The following is a 25,415-nucleotide window of genomic DNA, read 5'->3' on the forward strand; positions in this document are numbered from 1 at the left end:
TGCAAACAACATTGGGTCTAAAGTAGAACTTGAGTATCTCTGCTACATGTTTGCTTTCTTTATTCTCAGTTGGACTGACTTATATGTACAGTGAACATAGGTTCCCTATTAAGCCGGGTCTAGTGGAATGTTCTTGAAGACAAAAAATAGACATTGGGGGAACATGAAATATTGGATATGTTGTGCTCAGCTGTAGCTTATCTTCCCCTACTGAATTCTTCTTCCCCATAGAATGCAGTATGGGGTTTAAAATGCTGAGCATGCTCAGATTGGAAAAAGTTACTTTTTTGGGGGGGGGGGGCTGCAACTTCCAGAACACTCCCAACAGGATTCAAGAAATTATTATCCAAAAATGAACTAAAGGTTGAGCATCTCTTATCCGGAAATCTCCAAAACCTCCAAATTTTATTCTGCTAGACATCCAATTTTGCCTTTCAGGTGCTAGCGGCAACACTCTTGCTTTTTTGTCTATCAGATATGGTCTCCAACCTTGTTTCTTTTATGCCAACGAGATGGTGGCTAGTAAGAGACTTAAGTATCTGTGAAATAATGAGAGATGTGGATTGGTGCTGAGCACTACACTTTGTTTCCTGCCATTTCACAGATCCTCATTTTCTTTCCAGCTTTGTGTCTCATACACAAAGAAGTTGAAAGTTTGGAGAGATCTGTGAAATGGCAAATGTCCAAATACATGTACAATTGAAATGTATTCTGTATTATAAAAATTATTTTCTAAGACTTTTAAAAACTTTATTTCCAGGGACCAACAGCATATGTATTAACTTGGGAGCAAAATCAGTATGTAATTTGGAATCCCAGTTGTGGTCGTTTTTATGGACAGTATGATGCTTTTTGCCCGTTACAAAGTGTTGGCTGCTTAATTTCCTGTGACAATGTAAGTCATTCACATTTATGTATCTGTCTTTTTATCTTATGAATCTATGAAGCTCCTGGGTCGAGCCCATGATCCATTTAGGCAACATACTTTAGGTTGTACACAGATCCTTTTTACTAGGCTATCTGTCTCTGAAACTCAATCTTCAGATGGAGAAGAAAGGAACTACCCTGTTTAATCTAATGCTCATTTTTTGGTTAAATTACCTCTCATGTCAACATTGTGGGGACATGAGAGAAGCCTCCCACAAGGATGTTAAAAACCTCAAAACATCCGGGCGTTCCCTTGCAGACACTTCTCTTACACTAGAAGTGACTTGCAGTTTCTCAAGTAATTTCTGACACGAAAAAAAAAACTCTTGGCAAAATTAAGATTCACATTAGATTTGCCTAATATGGTAATCTTAGTTCTGAGCAAAAGCAAAAAGGAAAGCTCTTTCAGTAGCACCTGGAGTTCCTATTTGAGGGACAGTCACTTCTCATTTAATTGCCATGGCTCAATGCTATGCAATCCTGGGATTTGTAATTTGGTGAGGCATCAGCATTCTTTGGCAGAGAAGGCTGAAGACCTTGTATATTTACAACCCCCATGATTCCATTACACTGAACCAAGGCAATTAAAGTGAATTCATTCTACAGCATAAATGCACCCCAAGGTTTCCCTTTCAACTGCTGGAATATTTGGTGTTCTAACTGCATTACATTAGGCTTTTTTTTGGGGGGGGGGGGCACATTAGACTCAAGTAAATATGGTAAATTGGCTGTCTTCTGCACACAAAGCAAGTGTTCATTTTGTGGCTGGGTGTTTTTGTTTTAGATTTTTTAATATAAATCCCACAAAGACTAGCCAGCTACCACCACCCCATACTTCTCCTACTTTCTTGTTTTGCCAGTAATAAAAGGTTCTCATAAACTCTCTCTCCCTCATTCACTCACAGTATTTACCTTCACAGGATAATACAATATTCAACTGAGTTTCCAAAGTTTATACATAGTTGTCGTGCCACTATAGTATAGGTCACAATTTTTACAATTACTTCCCCTTTCTTTTGTTTAGTTCCCCATTGTCAGCAGAATACAATGTACATTCCTTTGGTAAATAAAATGCATAGTTTATGTAGAAAAAACTCTTGAAACTTTGTACATTTTCACAGTATTGGTGGAAATCAGCCATTTTTCCAGAGACTTACATATACATTGGACAGCTATACAGGTGATTTTTTTCCTGCCATCTACCACATTTCTATAAGAATAGGGACCAGCATTGGAGAACTAGTTCTGTAAGTCCAAGGCACCAAGAGATAATGAAAGAGGTTTCAAAAGTTTGTAATGATAAAGGCCAGGTGGCCAGAGACAACCCAGTAGGGTTAGCACAAGTGCCTTGGATGAGCTAAGATGTGAGCTAGGAGTCTGCACATAGTAGTGTAGAGAAACTTTTCCAAACTCTAGAATCATTGAGTTGGAAGAGATCCCAAAAGCCGTCCAGTCCAACTCCCTGCCAGGCAGGAAAACATAACCAAGTAAAACCAAGTTGTTCTTCAGGTCAAAATAGAAACTTAGTACTGGTTTGCTCTTAAGTGGTATTAACAACCTATATTCTCCTAGGTTTGGTTCAATATTCAACAGTACAATTCCCCGCCGAGAATAAGCTTTGATGTCACCAAATCCAAACATTGGAAACCCTTTTTTTCAAGAAGTCTGCCATTCCCTGGTCTTGCTAGTGTGCAGGTAATAGAAATTTTATTCAAGCATTTTCTAGCACAGAAATATATTTTTAGCTTTTCCTCCATGTTTCTATTTCAATTTTCTTGAGGGGATTTGAGACAGATAGTAAACTAGACTTTTACTATGCAGTCTTAGGAAAAGTTAGTGAAATTACATACGTGCACATGTTTGTGTATATTGTTATCCTTCAAATAATAAACCAGCCAGGTCTATATACCTTCTCTTCCAATAATACAGTGGTTCTCAACCTGTGGGTCCCCAGATGTTTTGAACTTCAACTCCTAGAAATCCCAGCCAGTTTACCATCTGTTAGGATTTCTGGGAGTTGAAGGCCAAAACATCTGGGGACGCACAGGTTGAGGACCACTGCAATAATGGAAGGCATAGTTTTTCAAATAACACTGCAGATTTACTGCAGCACATAGAAGAGTTTGAAGCAGACTGTTGACCAGTTATGAAATGTGAGAGACATGTCTACTGTAAAAGGAGGTGGCAATTCTGGTAATTAATTTTATCTACTAAGTTTTAAATTATTAAAATGTATTTTAATATGTAGAAATGATATAGAATGGCCCAGTATAAGAATTCTGAAGTCTAATATTGTGATGCCTATTGGAATGATTTTATAACAAAGCGATGTATTGTAGAATTGCTTTCTTCTTAAGAATTAAACTAAATGTTACCACACATACATATCTGTTAGGTGAAGTTGATAGAATGCAGCATTTCTTAAACTGATCCTGTAAACAATGTGGAAAAAATGCCTGCCATAGATGTGGGCAAAACATCAGGAGAGAATGCTTCTGAAACATAGCCATACAGTCCGGAAAACTCACAGCAACCCAATGTGGATAAACTCTTTAACACTGAACAAGAATGCTTTCTTTCTGTTATATTCAGCATATTCAGCTAATACAATGGTTCTCAACCTGTGGGTCCGATGCTTTGGTCTTCAACTTTCAGAAAGCCTAACAGCTGGTAAAGTGGCTGGGATTTCTGGGAGTTGTAGGGCAAAACATCTGGGGACCCACAGGTTGAGAACCACTGAGCTAATAGGTAAAGCCCAGAGCTCCTTATATTGGCCAAATTTACAGAGCCAGAATATGTTCCAAACATTTTTTGAAAGCTTTTATTTGTCTTTGTATCACCTCACTGTATTATTTGACAGGTATCCATTGTAATGGATTTCAGTAAGACTGCATATTTCATATAACTTAACACCAAATGATATCTTCTTTCATATTTTATCAGCCCGAAGAGCTATTCTACCAACCTGCAGACAATGCAGCTGCACTAGATCTACAGAGCAGGTAATCTCATCTGCTGTTTTGTAACCTAATTAGCCATAGTCTGTATCAAGTGACCATTGACTTTCAATATCCGAGTGTGGTGTGGTGTTAAATAATCAAATAGTTCTCTCCATAAAAAAATGGCACAGAAAGATCTCTTGTACTAGAAAGCCAACTACAGTAGAGTTCCGGTTATTTGACATAAACCGGTGGGCCAAACGTCAAATAACCGGAGGCCCCATTATCCCTCCCGGCAAGCTGGTTTAGGGAAGTGCCTCATACACGTTGCTGCCTAGCAACGTGCACGGGGCGCCTTGCAAGGAAGCACATTTTATCATATAAGCCAGGCTCGGGCAAACTTTGGCCCTTTGGGTGTTTTGGACTTCAACTCCCACAATTCCTAACAGCCAGTAGACTGTTATGAATTGTGGGAATTGAAGTCCAAAACATCCAATGGCAAAAGTTTGCCCATGCCTAGTATAAGCCCTGCTCCATTCTCCTGAAGAAAGTATAACTCAGTTCTCCACTTGCTTATGGAAAGATCTGGATTGTGGCATTTTGAAACTAGTAATAGTTTAATTGCTAGTTCTGACCATTTATGATGAGAGCCATAAAATCAAATGGATTTACCGGTGTTCATTAATCATTCATAGTAAAATTCAGTGTGTTTCTTGTAGGTACTCATCAACAGAATTCCAGTTGCTTATCTCTACTACTGTTTTTAAACCACATTCTATAGACAGATGTCAATCTCAAAGTCAACCAGATATCTTAGTTGTTGCATAATTTGTGATTCCAGTGTTGCAGTGAACCTGCAAAAATTTAGCAACAGCTTTTACAACTGTTTTATTCAAATTTAGAATTGAGAAGATACTGAAAGAAAAGATCATGGAATGGCGGCCAAGATACTTGACACGTTGGAACAGATACTGCACCTCCATTCTTCGGCACTTTTTGCCCCTGCTGGAAAAAAATCAGGGCAAAGATATGGAAGATGACCATCAGGCCGAACTTCAGAAACAGCTGGGAGATTACAGAGTAGTGTGACACTTTCCTGTCCCTTGAATCATACATTGACCCTTAAAATACTAAATCAACAAGGGGATTATAGATGTGGTTTTAAAAGTCTGCTTGGTTTGCATGCACCAGTGGTTTGTGGGGCTGGGAAAAGGAAATCTTGATTGTGGAGCAAAGTCCCCAGGCCAGTGGCATCCCTTGGTGGCAAAACATTTTTGGAAAAATTAACTTTCTAGGAGAGCATCAGATAGCAAATTTGCTAGCAGCAGATGGTGCCATGGGCCAAGAAAAGAATCAGGCATATTTTATTGTACAAAATATACATCGTAACATCATTAAGGTGTGTATGTTGCTGCTTCTGAGTTATCAGGGATACTGTCATTGGCCAACTGAGTGTGGAAGCAGAATTGCTATAAATTGACATTCATCATCCTGAATCATTTAACATTAAAATCTAAAGCAGAAACAATTTATATTTTATTATTAATCTAACAGTCATTGGAGTATTTTTTTAAAAAAAGCATTAACTCCTGTCAAGTCCAGAAGTGAGTTGCAACCTGTTTTTTCTAAGCACACATGACATTGGAACTACATGAATTGCTACTTAGCTGGAGATTAACAATTCCCAGTATAGGGAACATGTGACTCTAAAGCTTTTGAACTGTAACCCCTGATATCTCTCATAATTAACTATGCTGGCTAAGACTATTACCGAATTAAGCATGCTATTAGTTACCAAACCTGTTTCCAACCCCACCTGCTCAACCTGGCCATGGTATTTCCCAAAATTGCATCACATATTATTGGCTAATACTTTCCTTCTTTTTTCCTTGCAGGTATCTGGGTTTCCTATCCACATGCCCTTTTCAGAAGTTACACCTTTAATAGAAGCTGTATACAGCACTGGAGTTCATAGCATTGATATTCCCAATGTCGAGTTTGCATTAGCAGTCTATGTTCACGCTTACCCTAAAAATGTTCTTTCAGTGTGGATTTATGTTGCTGCATTGGTTCGTAACAGGTAGAAGCATTCCTACTTGGATCTTTATCTCAAATGCTTTCATGCATTTTATCTGGTCTTTTTAGTATTTGATTATGAATCAATTTGTATTTTAAATTGAGAAAGCTTTGTATTTTTATACACTAAAAATAGAGTATAAAATAGAGTCCAGTGCAGGCCTCTTCAACCTGTGATACTCCAGCTGTTTGGGCCTCCAACTCCCAGAAGCCCTAGCCAGCTTGTTCAATGGTTGGGAATTCTGGGAGTTGGAAGCCTAAACAGCTGGAGAACCATAGGGTGAACAGACCTGGTTTAGTTGCTTAAGTCGGGCATGCTTTAGTCAATGCTTGGAAGCAGGGCTGGCCTTGCCATTCAGCAAAATGAGTCAGCCCTCTTAGGCAGTAGATGCTTGGCAAAGTGTTGGAGGTCAGAAACCTAGGTTCAGCACATCTTATGCAATCACTCAGGTTGGCACTGACTAGAAGTATATAGCAAAGAGAGGAGGGGATCAGGAACCATGCAGACCTCCTGACGGTACGACTGCAGCCCCCAGCTTTCCTGACCAATGAACTTGCAATTCAACATCCATAAATATCTTACAGATGTGAAGACGTAATGTTTCACTCCGATACAGAAATACACATCCTGTTATGCAGTTCTAAGCTGGGGTATTATAGCAGCCAATGAAAAATGGACCCGACTGGAGAAAACAATTCTGGAATTTGCTTCTACAAGGCTACAATCCCCCCACAAAAATGGAAAAATGTGTTATAGGTGGCAGCACATTGTTGGCTAGGATTATTGTGTACAGATCAAAACTATCAAAATGTATGAAACTACTTTAGTACAAGGCTTAGAAAATTGAGTTTTATAGTTTTAAGAATGCATTTCCTCAGTATGTTTTTTTCCCCCAGTTCCTGTAAAACTTGTTTAGATGGATTTGGTACCTTTTGGAAACAAGCTCCACATTTGTTTTCATATGCTTTTAAAATACCATTTCACATTTCAAAAATGGGTTTTTAAAATAAGCATAGGATTGGAACATGTTAATTTTAACACCTTAATGACTATTCCATGAAGACCAGATGGTTACCATCATAGGTAGCAGCTTACCTTTTCCCTCCCCTCGATCACTTTAACATTGAAAAGTCCCCTAGTCAAAGGTAAAGATTTTCCCCTGACATTAAGTCTAATTGTGTCCAACTCTGGGGGTTGGTTCTCATCTCCATTTCTAAGCCGAAGAGCCAGCGTTGTCCTTAGACGGATGCCTCTAAGGTCATGTGACTGGCATGACTGCATGGAGTGCTGTTACCTTCCCAATAGAGAAGTACCTATTGATCTACTCACATTTGCATGTTTTTGAACTGCTAGGTTGGCAGAAGCTGGGGCTAACAGCTCCTCAGATTTGAGCCGCCGACCTTTCGGTCAGCAACTTCAGCAGCTCAACAGTTTAACCCACTGTGCCACCTACAATGGAGTAAAAAAAAAAACCCAACCAACCAACAACAAAACTGGTGAAGTATCTCTTATTGGCCACTAGATATATTTACACACAATCCCAAACCTTTTTCAGGACAAAAGTCAAGAACTGTGGTGGGCAGTTTTATTTAGAGAAACCTTGATTGATATTTGAAGGCTATTTAAAGAAATTTTTTATACTTTTTTGTAATTAGTAGAATCAAAAACATTGAGTAAAACATTCTTTGTTCAAATTAAGTCTATTGTCATTTTTAAAGCAATATTAAATCAGTCAAATGCTAAACTCTATAAATACAATCAATTCTATCTTTTGTCTTCTGTCATTCATCATTCATCAGTGCTGCACAGACCTGGTACCTCTGTAGCTAGCTGTTTAATATTAAAATTCAAAGCTTAGGACAGTTGACTTCCTACATGCAAGAAGTTTAATACATAACTAATATACAGTAGAGTCTCAGTTATACGACCTTCCGCTTATCCGACACTATTATCCGAAGGGCTGGGGCTGGCGTAGCAGGCCTGTCCACACGCCGGGTGCTCACTGGGAGCGAAAAGTCTGCGCCAGCCATGTCTCGCTTCTCCTGGCGGACACCCAGTGTTTGGAGCGGCCTGCTGCGCATGGCTGAGAAAAAGCTGTTTTTCTAAGTAGCAAGACACAGCAGGCTTCTCCAAGTGCCAGGTGCCCGCCGGGAGGGTCGAGACGTGGCTGGCACAGACTTTTCCCTCCCAGTAAGCACCTGGAGCTTGGAGAGGCCCACTGCGCATTGCTGCCTAGAAAAAGTTGTTTCTCAGCAATGCACAGCGGGCTTTCCCGCGCATGTGCAGACTCCAGTGACACTCATTTGAGGATGCTCTGTCCAGTTTTGTCCTTCAAAAACAGCCATAACACACTGTGGTAAGTGAAAACTGCTTTACTTCAGCAAACAACGTATAGCACATTCAATGGAATAATGCAAAAAGAAACAAGGAAGTTATAGGGCAAACACAGTCTCTTGGTAAACTCCCAAATCACACAGTAGTCTTACTTCAAACAAAGAAACAGCAATAAATCCAGATGCAGACTTGAAGCAGGAGAGTGAAGTGAAGGCATTAGTCAGTTTGTTACCAGCAAGAGCTGGCAGCATCTGCTTCTGCTTTATAGCTCTGCACCCCCTCAAAGCTGCTAGGGCAGTTCCTAATTACTCAGCTGCATTTCTGGCAGCTATTCTAGCTGAACAACATCTTTGCTCTGTTTCCTTTCGCCTCTCCTGGAATTAGGGTACTTGCAAAGTTAGTTTCCTCCTCCCATTCCAATTCACCCTCAGATTCATTAACACTTTCCTGCTCCCCTTCCTCTTCTGAAGAAGAGGAATCCCTAACACGCTTGATGCTTGGGCCATGGCATATCTCGAGGCGCCACCGTGGAAAGCGAGGGGGAGCGTGAGTGTGGGAGGGAGACAAGCAACCTCTCCTTCCCCTTCTCCTCTTCCTCCTCTCGCCTTGAGGGTCGAATCTTCCCGCAGTGGATCCTTCCCCTCGGCTTATAAAGGGCATCCTCTTGCCCCGAGGATGCCTGTTGCCGCTAATTCTCACAGGTAATGGACCCCTTGAGCCCCCCTTTTTCTCTTCCCCCTCTGCTTTTATTGGAGTCAGGCTTCTCCATAGTTCATCCCCAGCGCGCACAAAATAAACAACGGTTTCTTGGCATGTACAAAGTGCTTGGCTGTGGTGATTAGGAGTGCGTCTAAATTCCAGGATTAATGCCCCCTGACCTCCAGATTCACAACCGAATATTCGGATCACTGTGGTGCATCTAGTACGCTAGGAAAGCTTTTTAATAATCCCGCCTTATGATTCAACATTTTGGCTTATCCAAAGTTCTGCCGGCCCATTACGTTGGATAAGTGAGAGGCTACTGTAAATACCAGGCATTGCCTATGTGTCGGAGGGGCCACTGTCTCCTCTGCTTTCCTCCCTTCTTTCTCTTTCCTTTGTCACCTCATATCTTTCCCCCTTTTCTTTCTCCTCCTCCCTTCCTCTTGCACCCTCCCTTTCCCTTTTCCTTCCACCTCCTTTCCTTCTCTTCTTCCCTCCTATTCTTTTCTTTCCCTTGTTTCTTTCTCTTCTCCCTACCTCCCCTCCTTTTCTTTCCCTTTCCCCCTTCTTCAGCTCTGAGAGGTCCTACCTTACATCTCTCTTTGTGCTTTTTTTCCTCCTTTTCCCTCATACATGTTACATTTTTTTCCCAGTGACATCACAAAAGGCCACTTCACCTAGCAACAGATTTTGGAGCATGCACACACACGGAATCATTCATATCAGATGCTAAATATTTTATCAAAATAGCTATAACAGAAAAGAAGCATTCTTTTTCAAGTAGGGTAATTGGCAAAACCTTTCTACTATCTTAGTATAACAGGGAGAATTTTAATATACTTCAGTCCACCATCTCCATCGTGCAAGAGTTCTCAAAATACACAATAGCGTGTGATGCACCATAATACAGTTGCTAGGTCAATAGCGCTCTTTCCAATTAATCTACATTTCCCCCGAATCAAATGAACAGACTATAACAAGGGAATTCCTTAAAGCCGCATTTTATTTACTTATTACAGTTGCTCTTATGGCAGAGAAATCACTTCTTGAAAAATCCCTTTCAGATTTCAGCATCTTTAGTGGGTCTATACAGAAGATACAGGAGATTGTGGTTGCTATGCAACTATTAAGCTGTTACTTTGTGAAGTCCACAAAATGATGTGGCAAACAGTCATTGGCCTGCTGTGTTAACATATCAGACTAACAAACTTTGATGCTGATGGGAATGTTTCATTTACTGTTTTTTCAAGCCTAAAAATGTAAGTTCAGTGATAAGACGGAGGTTATCTCCCTAATCTTGCAGTAGGACAACTCTGGGATCAGAAGGTTAGGAGGAGAAAACACTACTGAACAATATATATTGTTACTCAGATGTATTTCACATTCGCTGTAAGGTTTATATTTAAGCATGAGCTTTAAAAAATGTTATGGGCTCAGCACAAAAAACACAAACCAAATTAAGTGCCAAACATTAGGGGAGAAGTGTTAAAATAATTTGAAAAGTTTTCCACAGCACAAAGACACCCCCCACCTTCGAAATCAGAGTGAAATGCTGTGAAAATGGCATGACACTACACAGTTTGCTTATAAGACCCTGAATTATGGAGCAAAAAGGACCTATGTATCGCACTCCAAAAAGGGAACTGTTAACACAAAATGCGGGCTGTAAGTAAAGTGCATGAGAGGAAGCCTGCTCAGCTAAATGAAGTAGACTGAAAAAGGTAAGTAGTGAGGTCATTCACCAGAGCGGCAGCAGGCACGGAAACCACACTGCAAGTTCTGGCATCCACTCGCGGTTTCAGCGTGAGGACCTGTGTAAAGACAGAACAAATGTGAAAGGAAGAAACGGGAAATGCATTCATTTTGGACATTCATATATACATACATGCATATTTCCATTGAAAGCTTCCAGTTTTATTTTTAACAGAATCAGATTTTACATTGGCAACTATGTTCAGCTTTCAACCCTAATGTAGTTGTACCAACAGCTTAAGATTAATGGAACCATTACTAAATATACATAAATGTCCTTAGACTAAATATGTCTGAGGACATCTCATGTGACATCCTATGTATATAGGAAACACACAGAGACATTACAATGAGAAGACCAAAAATTCTTGGAATGCAGCTGGCAGTGGAACGAGCTCACAGAAGTGAACAACATTGAAATCTTATCTGTGGAACTTGATAGTTGCACCGTATCATCACTCTATAAACCACCTGGGGCTGATTTCTATTTTACACCCCCAACCAGTTGCCACAATCATGAAGCCCATTTTGTTGTGGGAGATTTCAATAGCCACAGCTGTGTCTGGGGCTATGACGAAGATGATAGAAATGGCGAAGCAGTTCTAACGTGGGCCGACAATAGTAGAATGAGCCTCCTTCATGACAGTAAATTACCACCATCATTTAATAGCGGCCGATAACCCTCATCTGATTTTTGTAAAGGAAAGCATAAGCCACCAATGCACAAAAAGGGTATTAAACCCAATACCTAACACACAACAGAGACCAATATGCTGCGTAGCATATGCAGCTGTAAGACCGAAAAGTGTCCCATTCCGCAGAAGATATAACTTCAATAAAGCTAACTGGACAAAGTTTACAGAGACCTTGGAAGCTGCTATTGCTGATATAGAACCTTCTATAGAAAATTATGACCTGTTCGTAGAAGCTGTGAAAAGATCCTCAAGGCTCTCAATCCCTAGAGGCTGTCGCACAAGCTACCTACCAGGCCTAAACGAAGAATCACTAAATCAGCTACAAGAATATCTCAGATTATTTCAAGAGAATCCATACAGTGATGGGACTATAGCAGCAGGCCAAAAACTATCCACAGCCTTAGCTAATGCTAAGAAAGACCGTTGGATAGAGCTGCTTGAGAACCTGGACATGTCCAAGAGTAGCCGAAAAGCCTGGCAATTGCTGAGACGCCTGGACAGTGACCCTCTGGTCAACCCTGGACACGCGAACGTGACACCAGATCAGATAGCTCACCAGCTAATTCAGAATGGGAAAACCAACTGCAGCAGAATAAAGATGAAAATCAACAGGGTGCCAGAACTTGAAACCCACCAGTTGTCTTCTCCTCTAAACCTGAAAGAACTCAGAGAAGCCATCAAGCGATGTAAGACTGGTAAAGCACCTGGCCTAGATGACCTGATGATGGAGCAAATCAAACACTTGGGGGCCAAAGCTGAAAACTGGCTTTTGAAATTCTACAATCAATGCCTGGCACACAAACAGATTCCCAGAGCATGGAGGAAAACTAAGATAATTGCCATCTTAAAACCTGGTAAAGATGCCTCCAATGCCAGGAACTATCGACCAATCTCCCTCTTATGTCATCTATATAAAGTCTATGAGAGGATGCTATTAAATCGACTAGGACCTGTTATCGAACCCAAGCTTATTGCACAACAAGCAGGTTTCAGACCAGGGAAAAACTGTACAGGTCAAATTCTTCATCTGACTGAACTATTATATTTTGTTATATTGTATTGTTCTAGGCATGGCCCCATGTAAGCCGCCCCGAGTCCCCATTGGGGAGATGGTGGCGGGGTATAAATAAAGTTTATTATTATCGAGGAAGGCTATGAGAAAGGCTGCATCACGGGAACAGTTTTTGTGGACCTTACGGCAGCCTATGACACGGTGCAACATAGAAAAATGCTGCATAAAGTCTACCATATCACCCGGGACTTTGACTTTACAAAAACTGTCCAGACATAGAAAACCGCAGCTTCTATGTGGAGTTTCAGGGCCAGAAAAGCAGATGGAGGAGGCAAAAGAATGGTTTACCCCAAGGCAGCGTTCTTGCACCAACCTTATTTAACATCTTCACGAACGATCAGCCACTACCACCACTCACAAAGAGCTTTATATATGCTGATGACCTTGGCCTTACAACACAAGCAAAAGATTTTGAAACAGTTGAAAAGCAACTCACCAATGCCTTGAAAGATCTCTCCAGCTACTACAAAGAGAACCACCTGAAGCCTAACCCTGCCAAGACACAAGTGTGTGCTTTCCACCTACGTAACCGCGAAGCCAACAGGAAACTGAAAGTTACTTGGGAAGGCCAAGAGCTCAAACACTGTTTCCATCCTAAATACCTTGGTGTCACCTTAGACCGAACACTAACATATAGGAAACACTGCATGAACACCAAGCACAAAGTAGCTGCACGCAATAACATCCTGCGGAAACTGACTGGCAGTGCATGGGGTGCAGACCCACAAGTAATAAGAACATCAGCCCTGGCCTTGTCTTTCTCAACTGCAGAGTATGCCTGTCCTGTTTGGCACAAGTCTGCCCATGCAAAGCAGGTGGACATAGCACTGAATGAAACATGCAGAATCATCACGGGATGCCTTAAACCTACACCTGTTGATAAACTCTACAAGTTAGCTGGCATTGCCCCTCCTGATGTGCGACGGGAAGTTGCTGCCAACGGTGAGAGAAAAAAGGTTGAACATTGTGAAAGCCACCCACTGCATGGCTATCACCCTCCTCCCACCAGACTCAAATCAAGGAAGGGCTTCATGAGAACCACCACTCCTCTTGATGTTCCTCCAGCAACAGCAAGGGTGTCCCTCTGGGCAGCTAAACCTGGCAATTCTAACTGGATGGCCCCCCAAGAGGGTCTTCCTCCAGGGGCAAACCAGGAATGGGCAACTTGGAAGTCCCTGAACAGACTCAGAAGTGGAGTGGGCAGATCAAAAGACAACTTGGCAAGGTGGCACTACCTGGAGGAATCCTCCACCTTGTGTGACTGTGGAGCTGAACAAACAACTCAGCATATGTATGCTTGCCCACAATGCCCTGCCTCATGTACAGAGGAGGAGTTGTTTAAAGCTACAGACAATGCGGTTGCTGTTGCCCGCTTTTGGTCCAAAACTATTTAGTTGCTTGTGATTTCTTTTCTTTTTTCTTTTATTTCCATTATTTGAAATGTATTTGCTGTACCAATGCTTTTGACACGAAATAAATAAACTAAATATACACTTAAGATGGTAGTCCGCATCGGTAGAAATGTAAACATCAAGCCACAATATCATGATTCTACAAATACCTGTGTTCTGCACAAAATGTTACTGCACAATCTAAAAGAAACTCAACTGATGTGTCCTAAAAGTTTGCTTTTTTCCTGAAAGCAAAATGACATACCTTTTCTCACCCTCCTCACTCATTATCTTTTTCTGAACCCCCTCATTTTCTTCTAACTCTTTAAAACTATGAAAAATGTGGGTGTAGAGAAACACTTCTGATTGGCAAGGCAGAAAAATAAACTGAAAGAAGGTATCAATGGCAAAACAGAAAAAGACTCTGGGCCTCTTCACAGTGCTGAGTATGCTGTGGTATCTTAACAAGATGTAGTATAACTCCCTCCCTGTGTAACTCCCTCCCCAGTGACATTCAGCAGGCTCCATCCCTTCTGGGGTTCAGAAAAAAACTGAAGACCTGGCTATGTATGCAGGCATTTGAAGAATAAGTATGTGTTGGCTTCAACACGGTCTGAATTAAAGCTCTTGTATAAGGTCTGGTGGGTGAATGACATAAGCACTTTGCATTGTTTTAAACGTTGTCTGTTGTATTTTGTGACTGTTTTAACTGTTTTAACATTTTAGTTCATTGTGTAACTGTGTAAAGGCATCAATTGCCACTTAATAATAATAATAATAATAATAATAATAATAATAATAATAAAACTTTATTTATACCCCGCCACCATCTCCCCAACGGGGACTCGGGGCGGCTTGTAAGCCGCCCTGAGTCCCCTCGGGTGAGAAGGGCAGGGTATAAATAATTGAAATAAATAAATAATATAACATATTGCATCAAATGGAAACAATGATATTAAATCTATTTAAAATCCAGGTTGTACTATAAAAGCATATGGAACACTCAAGAGGAAAATGAAACATCACTGCAAAAACACACATGATGCCTTATTTATTTATCTCTGAAATATTCTGCAAATAGTTATGTCAAGATTGGGGTAATTATGATTCAAATAAATCAGTAATAAATGCTGAGTCTGAACTCTGTTCTGATTACACTTCAATTACAATGTTACCAAAATTAAGAAAATCTAGGAAATTGCAATATAATTACTAAAATATTGTGTAGTACAGCATGAGAAAGTACAGTAGAGTCTCACTTATCCAAGCTAAACGGGCCAGCAGAAGCTTGGATAAGCGAATATCTTGGATAATAAGGAGGGATTAAGGAAAAGTCTATTAAACATCAAATTAGGTTATGATTATACAAATTAAGCACCAAAACATCATGTTATACAATAAATTTGACAGAAAAAGTAGTTCAATATGCAGTAATGTTATGTTGTAATTACTGTATTTATGAATTTAGCACCAAAATATCACGATATATTGAAAACATTGGCTACAAAAATGGTTTGGATTATCCAGAGGCTTGGATAAGTGAGGCTTGGATAAGTGAGATTCTACTGTACTGACAGAGACGTTTTCTAACCAATTTCAAAACAAATGAATAAACACAAAGCCCATGTTACCAAGGTAAAAGTCAAAGGGACTATCTTTTGTAAGTAAAGACTCAATTAAGTGCAGGCATTTGTCTGATTCAGAAAGATGGAGAAAGGAAAGCATGGGGAGTTAAATCAAAGGTGTACATTAATTTAAAACTGTAAAACTACCATGATGGCTGACAAACAAGGTCTTCATTTTATAAACCACTAGCTGTGCCCGGCCACGCGTTGCTGTGGCGAAGTCTGATGGTATGAGAAATAAAGTCTTGAGGAATTGGTGGTAGTTAAGGTCAAGGGTAAAGGTTTTCCCCTGACATTAAGTCCAGTCGTGTATTACTCTGGAGGTTGGTGCTCATCTCCATTTCTACGCCGAAGAGCCGGCGTTGTCCGTAGACTCCTCCAAAGTCATGTGGGATGACTACATGGAGTGGCGTTACCTTCCCGCCGGAGCAGTACCTATTGATGCACTCACATTTGCATGTTTTCGAACTTCTGGGTTGGTAGAAGCTGGAGCTAACAGTGGGGGCTCTCTCCACTCCCCCAATTCAAACCTGTGGCCTTTCGGTCCAGAAGTTCAGCAGCTCAGCGTTTTAACACGCTGCGCCATCAGGGGATATTATTTCCTAAAGGTTGTGAATATACAATATTTCTGATTGGTTTTTTTTGTTTGTTGGAGGCAAGTATGAATGCTGCAATTAGGAAAAATGATTAGGATGTAATGGCCTTGCAGCTTTAAAGCCTGGCTGTTTCCTCCCTGAGTGAATTTTTTGTTGGGAGGTGTTAGCTGGCCCTGATTGTTTCCTGTCTGGAATTCCCTTGTTTTTAAAGTGGTGTTGTTTGCGATATTTTATGTGCTTCTACTGTCTGTGGCCCTGAGAAAACAGAGGATTTGCCAGACTTTGATGATGGGAATACTTTGTTGGGAAGTGTTAGCTGGCCCTGATTGTTTCCTGTGTGGAATTCCCCTGTTTATTTACTGTCCTGGTTTTAGAGATTATATTGTTCTGCATTATTCTATCCCAGTAATTATTTCATATTAAAGAAGAATCTCACTTATCCAACATTCGCTTATACAATGTTCTGGATTATCCAACGCAGTCTGCCTTTTCATAATCAATGTTTTTGTAGTCAGTGTTTTAAATTCCTTGTGATATTTTACTGGTAAATTTGTAAATACAGTACAGTAGAGTCTCACTTATCCAACATAAACGGGCCGGCAGAATGTTGGATAAGCGAATATGTTGGATAATAAGGAGGGATTAAGGATAAGCCTATTAAACATCAAATTAAGTTATGATTTCACAAATTAAGGACCAAAACATCATGTTAGACAACAAATTTGGAAGAAAAAGTAGTTCAATACGCAGTAATTCTATGTAGAAATTACTGGATTTATGAATTTAGCACCAAAATATCACGATATATTGAAAGCATTGACTACAAAAATGCGTTGGATAATCCAGAACGTTGGATAAGCGAGTGTTGGATAAGTGAGACTCTACTGTAAATACTACATAGCATTACTGCGCATGGAACTACTTTTTCTGTCAAATTTGTTGTATAATATGATGTTTTGGTGCTTAATTTGTATAACGATTACCTAATTTGATGTTTAATTGGCTTTTCCTGAATCCCTTCTTATTATCCAACATATTCACTTATCCTGCCGTCCTGTTTATGTTGGATAAGTGAGAGTCTACTGTATATTGATCATCTTATATTATCTGCTCAGAACTGGATTATCTGAGGCCCCTTCTTCACAGTTGTATAAAATGCACACTGAAGTGGATTATCTGGCAGTGTGGAGTCAAGATAATCCAGTGCAAAGCAGATAATATAAGATTATAAATGGGTTATATAGCTGTGTGGAAGGGCCTTGAGTCTACACTGCCATATAATCCAGTGCAAATTAGATAATCTGTGGAAGAAGCCTAAGTGAGGCCTAAATCTGCCTGTCCCCTAACTGAAACCTGGCTGTCCCTTGGCTGGTTGCTAGGCAACCAAGTGGGCAGAGATTAGCCCTCTAAACTGGCAGCAATTGGATAAAAAAAATTATTGCTCTCCCTCTAATTAGGACTTTATTTTTCTTTTCTTTTTGTTGTATCAACCTTGAGGCGTGGATGATGGGTTGTGTTGTCAAATTTTGAGGTTGGGGGGCCTGTACTTTTGTTGTTTTGTGAATTGCCGTGATGCCATCACTCTTTTATATATATAGATCAGCAAACCTTGGGATGGTAATAAATGTCAGATTTCAACATTCACAAGATAAATGCTTGTCAAAATAAGTGGAAATGATATTTTCCTGGTCTCAAGAAGACCTCAAAGAAAATATCAGGAAGGAATCCAGCATAACCTCCTGGAATAAGGATCCAAAGAGCAGAAACAAAGACATATCATGCCTTCAACCCCAAGTGAGACAGCATGGTCTGATTCTCAATGGCATTTCATTCCACTGCATACTTTCTCATTGCAGAAAACAGTAAAGCCTGAAGACATCACTTTAAAAGTCTACAGTTGAAGAAAAGGAGGATGCAGGTGAGTGATTTTATCCTCATAATCCATAAGGAAAAACACCACCACTTCCAGTAATTCAAAGGATTCCCGCAAATAATACCGTATGCCAAGCAGTATGTACGATCTATGGCATGGTAATTCGGTCTTTCATCCAAGTCCATGATCTACATGTAAGAAGTTTAAATGGGATGGTGGCAACAATAAAAGGAGAGCTGGTAGGAAGGGTGCATTGAGATTTGTGAACTCCTTTCCATGTGGCTATATGAGTACCAGATAAAGCCATAGAGCATATGACCATTGGTCAGAGCATTAATAAATTGACTGATTGATTGATAAAGCCATAGAAAGCTTGGAACCGAAATATGTGATCATTTTCTGCCATACCAATCTGCTCAAAGCTCCAAACACCATCTGAGGCCCAGTTCCACTTCCCTTAACATCCAAAATTAGGCAGGTGTGAGAGGGCAAGACCTAATATTCAATTGTGGCAATCTGCTGGCCCAAGGGGAGGTTCTCCATAAATTACCTTCATGTGATTTGGTGGTGCCAGGCAAAGACCTTATTTATCCAATTTTGTTATTATGAAATTCAGGTTGTTTTCATTATGGTAGTATTTGTTCTAAGATCTTATGGTGCTGATTTATGTGCTGCCACTGGGCTTCCTTTGGGGTGGTAATGTATTATTATACATTGCACTGACATTTTCTGGGATTTAAGTAGATAATTCAGCAAACATTTAGAGAAGCAAATGAATATTGGATCTGAAGCAAGCTACCATCTTGGATTCAGACCATGTTTCTCTTTGGGAAAGCTTACACTTATTACACATCCTCATCTCTTAATACTCGTACCTGGGAAACTGGGAGCTGAAAGCATCTAACAAAAAGCATTTCATCACTCACAAATAGAAGCTGTACTTGGACAACAAAAGCACAGGGTGGAAGCTGATGAGTTGCTCTTTGGGCAGTGTTTCCTTCCCCTGCACTCATCCATGGTTAATCCCAAATTGTTTAATGGGCTCCTCATTTCTCCAAAAAAAGGGGGATCTTATGAGGCTTTAGAGGAGAAGTAGTTATTAGGGTGCTAACCCAGAGGTCTCCAAACTAAGACACGTAGGCTGGATGTGGCCCGCAAATGTAATTTACCCGGCCCCACCCTAAACTTTAGACTTGGGTCACCGTAAGTCTGAAACAACTTGAAGGCACACAACAACAACAATCCTATCTCACTGAAATATTTCATCAACCAAAAGCAGGCGCACACTTCCCATTGAAATACTGGTGAGTTTATGTTGGTGAAAGTTGTTCTTCATTTTATATATTATATTAATCTTTCATTCAATTTTTTTTGCACTACAAATACAATATGTTCATGTTTTTCCAAACTATAGTTTGTCCCTCCCCTCCCCCAACAGTCTGTGGGACTGTGAACAGGCTCTCTGCTTTAAAAATTTAAGGACCCCTGTGTTAACCTATCTTAGGATTCCAAGGCCATAAGATCAATTCCTTTCACAACAAATTAAAAACAGCCTAAAGAGAAATGCATGTGATTAAAAACAAAAATCTGGATTTGAAAATCAGCAACACCCCACAAGCACTGTTTATACAGCTTCAAATAACTTGTCAAAGATCCAGTTCAGCTAGATGCTCAGGGAGCACTCCCTGAAAACATCTGTATAGTACAGTACAGCTAGTTTTAAAAATTTACAAACACCACACCCTCATTCAACACATTGTCTGTCGCAAATTAACAGGTACCAGCACTGACAAATGACTAATTCAACACACACAATTCTAGTGAGCGGGTATAGATTTCATTTTTTTTGTCCTTCTATAGAAAGTGTATAAATTAAGTGCTGGTTATGATCTATGAAGCTCTACATGGCACAGTTCCAGACTACATGAAAAACTATCTCCCTGCCTGAGTCTTTACGATCATCAATATCACTCGTTCTCTATTGTTAGAGGCCTGTGAATACACAAGAAAGCAACTTCTCTGTGGTGGCTTCCTTGGCAAATTTGCAAGTATTATCAACAGGACATTGGGTCTCCTCTTCTTATACCAGCAGAGAAACATTTTTTTTATTAAACAATGTATTTGGGGATTACCTGTTTTTTCACAGCAGTGTTGTAATGAGTAGAGGGGCTGTATGGTACTTTTATTTTAATTGCTATATTTTAAATACTTTTATACTATTTGAATTTAAGTATGATCGTTTTTGTAATAAAGTACATTTTTTCACCATCAAGTTTAGCTGTATTATATACCTCAGTTAAAGATGTTGATGTGTTCTGGGCATTACTTTTTTTTAAGAAATTTGTTGCCAGAGGAAGAAATAATATGGAAAGAATAGTGATATGTTCCTACATCATAAAATCATTTAAACATGCTTCAACAAACTTTTTATTCAAAACTAACAATATGCACATAAAAACTGAAACCACCATACAGATAAGCCTTTCAAATGTTGAAAAACTTGTTGAACTTTCTAGATACTATTTGAATAATCCTTCCACATATGCTTATTTGTCTTTCACTAGTCTCCATTTACCCTATGATTTCCATTTTGATGGCCATGCTTATCAATCGACACATTCTGTTCACACATGCTCAGTAAGGCAGTTACTGTAGGACAGCTATGGGAGAACCTCATTCTTTCCCTATACCGCTAGTCTGTATTTCTTCTACCCTCCCTCCCTTCACTATTCTCTTATAGTTAAAAAAAAAACTTCCAAGTAGACACATGACAAAGATGAAAAAGGGTGATTAGGTGAAGATAAAAGGAAACTTCTTTTTTAGAAGCTTTCTTAAATGAGGTCTGCCTAGTAAGGTTCCATGAGACTGCTGGACCGCATTGGGGTGGGAGGTATTTTTTTCTTCTTCTGAGTAGTAATGAATATAGATTTATACAGTACATCCTAGAAACCTGAAAAACATTTCAAAGGCTCTTCCAGAGTAAAAAGATTGAGAAGAAAGAAAATACTTTGTTTTAAATTATGTTGTAAAGCCAACTTGAATCATATGTCAAGAGAAATGTCTGACAAGTAAAATAAATTTTAAATCCTCGACAGGTATTGTCAAGACATATGGGATCAGCAGAAGCAATCTGTCATGTTTCCAAAGAAATGTACAAAATGAGGGTTGCAGAAACAGCTTCCAAAACAAGAGAAATTATGCCAAACATTCATATAGCCATCCTTATTGGCTCTGGATATACAATTAACATCTAAAATGTGACTTAGGCACAATTTCAAGATACAGAATTAGATTCAGCACATTGCACAGAAATTCATGTAATGGCCCTTGATTCCAACCAATAGTTACAAAAACACTCAGCTGTATTCCCATACCCCTAGTGCTATATCTCTGAGAAAATAATGTTTCCTTCTCAAAATTGTAGTAAGGTCATCTATCAATGGAAAGAATAAGGGCGAGAAAGTAATGTGGTTTTACCCCTTGAACTTAATGCAAGTGAGCAGTAGCAGCATTTCTGGGTGATACCTTTACAGAAGTCAAAAGCTAGATAACAACTGAAAAGAGTGCTCTCAACACATGGTAGCATAGATTATGGGCAGCATAAGGCATCAGCTTGTGCTGGCCCTTCATGAGTAAACAGGACCAATATTAAAATCAGAAGCAGGATGTTCCTCTCAAGGTACCACTACATGAACCATACAGTACTTACATTTCAAAAGCAGACAGAATGGAAGGAGTTATCCTTTATAGCAAGTCTTCGCAACACACTTTTAAAGATGGTGATCAGCAAAATTGTGGCCACTGAATTAAATATCAGCCATGGCAAATATTTTTTTCATAACTAATGTGTGTTACCTACTCACACATCAAATGGGAATAACAAATTTGGGAAAGGTGCAATGCTTTATACTTGAAAAATGAAGACAGGCAGCCCTCTGTGTTTATCATGTGAAATAGAAGAGGTACATGGCAAGATAGTCAGGAAGTCACTGAGGGTTGCACAATATTAATACAAATCAGCCAGGTCTGTTTGATACTGGCAAGACATCATATTTTTGTGGGGGAAGATCAAGGAGGATCTGTGTAACAGTTATTTTTTTCATTTGTGAGACAAATCTTCTCTGCCCAATCAACACTAAAATCCTCAGGATGGTACTAGTAGGGCTGTTGTTTCCTACAATCTCATTACCCAGTATTTGAATAGCTACTTCAATACTTCAAATTAAAGTATTCACTAATGACAACCTATGGAAAAAGCAGAATTCTCTTATGCAAGTTTTAAGAAACTGAAAAAAGCTGTCTAAAATCATATGAATACTAATTAGTACATAAATATTCAGAAGCATTAGTGGGACTCAAGAGTTTCATCTAACAATATATTCAACAACAGACTTTATGTATGCTTGAATGAAAGATATAACATAACTAAGATATCCCTTCCCTAGGAAAGAGCCACCATGTTTTTCTAGAAGCAACACTCTGATCATCAAAAGCAGGTACACAAGAGGATTATCATGGAACATGGCTTTTATTCTATAGGTCCAGCCACAGATCCAAGCCTAATAGGATTTCAGCTCCACACACTAACATGAGTTCTACATATATTATGCTAAAATCAAGTCAGCAAATTACCAGTAAAATGTTAAAATTTGACATTTATTCTATAGAAGATTTAACTAAAGCACTTTGGAGAAAGGTAACTTTCTATGATACAACTTTCCTATTTCAAATCAGGTACCTGAATGGGAGACCACCAAGGAATATCAGGTGTTGCAGATTATATTTAAAAGGATGGATTAGTTAAAACTACCTCTAAGTATTTCTTGCCCCCAAACCATGTCAAAATTCATGGAGTTGCCCTAAGTCAACAAGTTACTTCACACCTGCATTTACTGTGTTAATTGTATTTGTATACATAAAGATGGTGGAACACACACATCAAGTATTGAACTATGCAAACAAATATTTAAGTAAAAATAATGTTAAACAATTTAAAGGAAAAAAATTAAAGGAAATTTTAAAGTTTAAAGAAACAAATTAGTTTTTTTAAAGGCAGAACATAAAATAAATAAAATATAAGTGTAAAAGAATATTTTATTCAAAAAGACATTACCGTTAATGTTGTCACAGTAGTAAAAGTGTTCATGATTTAGAGAAGGGCATACCGAGACCAAATCTTGCAGGCCTGCACCACTTACAGTCAGGCAACCAGAGAGATTGAGGTGTTCTAGGTGAGGAAGCCCACCTCCCAGAGTCAACATCCTAGTAATAGAAAGAAAAGGCACTTTTAAGACTATGTCAGGAACCAGACAATCATTGAAAAACCTTTGCTGCGATCACAGGACCCTCTGTCCCTTTGAACAACAAACACTTTACTATTTTGCACAAAGCACAAAGCCTTTCTCCACCTGAAATCACCAAATGAATTTTAGTATTGCTGAAACAGCAAGTTAACAAAACAATTGGCAGAGTAGATTTTGAGCCTGGATTTTTTAAAAAAAAGACTGTATTGACAATAGCAGAATGTGCTTCAAAAGGAGCTACACACCTGAGACCATTGTCTGTTATCTGATAACATCCTGATAGACTGAGGAACTGAAGACCTCGTGCTGTCTCTTGGTCTGATTTTGCACTCCTGAAGTGTGCCAAGTCTTTCTCCTCTGACAGCCTACTAGTCCTTTGTGCATGTTTAGACAGTGCAGAGGATCCTGGGAGTGTCTGAATAGTCCTTAACGCTGTTCCCGCACAACAAAATGAGTGACCACAGTAGGTCAGTGCAGCAGGACAATGCTGCTGCCAGCAAATGTTAGTCCTTAATCCAAAAATGTCTTTTCTGCAGCATGTTGCAGGACAAGTAAAGCTAGACGCTGGTTCTACCATGCAAACTCCCTCCATATTTCTGTGTTTCCATTCTGCAGCATCTTCAATATCTGCCAGATCTTCGGCATCCAACATCCATATATAGGCAGAGCTGAGGCTATCTGATCCAACAGATGAGCTCCAATGGCTTTCATTTCCTTCTCCCTTAATTTCATTGTCATTTGTAATATCATGCAAGCCACAGTCCTTTCTGTTGGCCTGCAAGGTAATGTTGTTGCTTTTCCACACTGTTTTTGCATTCTGGTTTCGGCCATTTTTCAGAGATCCTGCTTCAAGGGACAGAATTCCCAAGGCTCTGGAGATCTTTCTTACTGCGACATCTGTAATTCTTTCACATCCAGAGAGATCAAGATGTCGGAGATTCTGGCAGCAACCAATCCAAGACCAACTGAAACAAACATTCAAGTCTTTATTAAATAGTATTCAACTTCCATACTGGGCAGCATGTTTAAGCTTTTATCCTAAAGTTGGCATATTGCAAATCTATGAATAATCACCACTCAAACTGGAGAACACAAATGCAAATCATAGAAGAAAACAGGGTTGTATTAACAAACTAACAGTGTTAGTCTGAATATTCTTGACATCACAATAAGCTGGCTCAAATGTTACTGTTGAAACCCCATAAGAAAAATAATTGCTAAAGGCAAAGTTACTATGCTTGCAACATTGGAACTTTTCGGTATAGCATTTTACACTAGGAATGAACAACATGCAGTGTTTCAAGTACTCTTAGGCTGCAACTCTTTATCAGTCCCCATCTTTGGATATTCAGACTATGTCTGACAGGACCTGCAATCCACCAGCGATTGACATGTGCTACCCACTCTATTTCAGGTAATGCAAATTTTAAAAATCTGCTTCTCCCATAGGCCCAAGACTAAAGACACATTCCCTTTTCCTTTAGTTCATTCTTTCCTCTACAGACTAAAGGTGCTCATCAAACCAAAGTTTCATCCTACTGAATCATCTATAAAGTTCTTACACAACTGACACTTGTAACTGAGTGCTAAATATGATATAAAATGCAATCAATAAAAGTGTGAATTTCAAGTTGAACATCTACATAAAGTTTTGTTCAACTATTATTCAAAAGAATATGGATGTTCCATTTCAGTAAAGCAACCAGCACAAATTATCATAGCAGATATTTCTTATTTACCATGCTTAATACTTTTAACCTGATTCATAAACATACAAACCAGTGAAACACAAGCCAGAAGCTGGGGATCAGAGGGATATAGGCACAATGATGATATTCAAAGCATTCAGAGCACTGGATATTAGCATTTTGAATTATATTACTGTTTCCCCGATCTGTAGGCACTTATATTCTTGACCAACTTTCTAAATACCAAAGTTCCTTTTACTTGCTGCTGTACTGTTTGTAAACAATGAAACCTTCCCACACACACATGCACACACACAAATGAAATTACCAACCTTTCGAAAGCAGAATCAGAAATATCAGTTTGAGTGAGATCAAGATATTCCAAGTTTGGACAAAGTTCTAAGATCTGCCTGACCTATTGTTTAGAAAGAAAAGTCAGTT

General features: G+C 39.4%; 2 protein-coding genes across 6 annotated transcripts in view; one reads left to right on the forward strand and one right to left on the reverse strand.

The window, feature by feature from the left end:
* The window catches only part of cc2d2a (coiled-coil and C2 domain containing 2A), a 120,354-nt gene extending 112,717 nt beyond the window's left edge, over positions 1 to 7,637 (forward strand). For all 5 annotated transcript variants that reach the window (XM_062982174.1, XM_062982176.1, XM_062982175.1 and 2 more), the window contains 5 exons: positions 761 to 895; positions 2,500 to 2,622; positions 3,871 to 3,929; positions 4,769 to 4,946; positions 5,762 to 7,637. In XM_062982174.1, coding sequence (XP_062838244.1) covers positions 761 to 895; positions 2,500 to 2,622; positions 3,871 to 3,929; positions 4,769 to 4,946; positions 5,762 to 5,950 — 684 coding nt within the window. In that variant the 3' untranslated portion in view covers positions 5,951 to 7,637. The remainder of the gene's footprint in view (positions 1 to 760; positions 896 to 2,499; positions 2,623 to 3,870; positions 3,930 to 4,768; positions 4,947 to 5,761) is intronic.
* Positions 7,638 to 9,964: 2,327 nt separating this feature from the next.
* Positions 9,965 to 25,415, reverse strand: part of fbxl5 (F-box and leucine rich repeat protein 5) — a 30,812-nt gene continuing 15,361 nt past the window's right edge. The window contains exons 8-11 of the mRNA XM_003220357.4: positions 25,307 to 25,389; positions 23,532 to 24,251; positions 23,097 to 23,245; positions 9,965 to 10,790 (exon numbers count right to left, since the gene is read on the reverse strand). Of these exons, the coding sequence (XP_003220405.1) occupies positions 10,714 to 10,790; positions 23,097 to 23,245; positions 23,532 to 24,251; positions 25,307 to 25,389 (1,029 nt within the window). The 3' untranslated portion in view covers positions 9,965 to 10,713. The remainder of the gene's footprint in view (positions 10,791 to 23,096; positions 23,246 to 23,531; positions 24,252 to 25,306; positions 25,390 to 25,415) is intronic.

Source organism: Anolis carolinensis, chromosome 5, assembly GCF_035594765.1.
Source record: "Anolis carolinensis isolate JA03-04 chromosome 5, rAnoCar3.1.pri, whole genome shotgun sequence".
Taxonomy (NCBI): domain Eukaryota; kingdom Metazoa; phylum Chordata; class Lepidosauria; order Squamata; family Dactyloidae; genus Anolis; species Anolis carolinensis.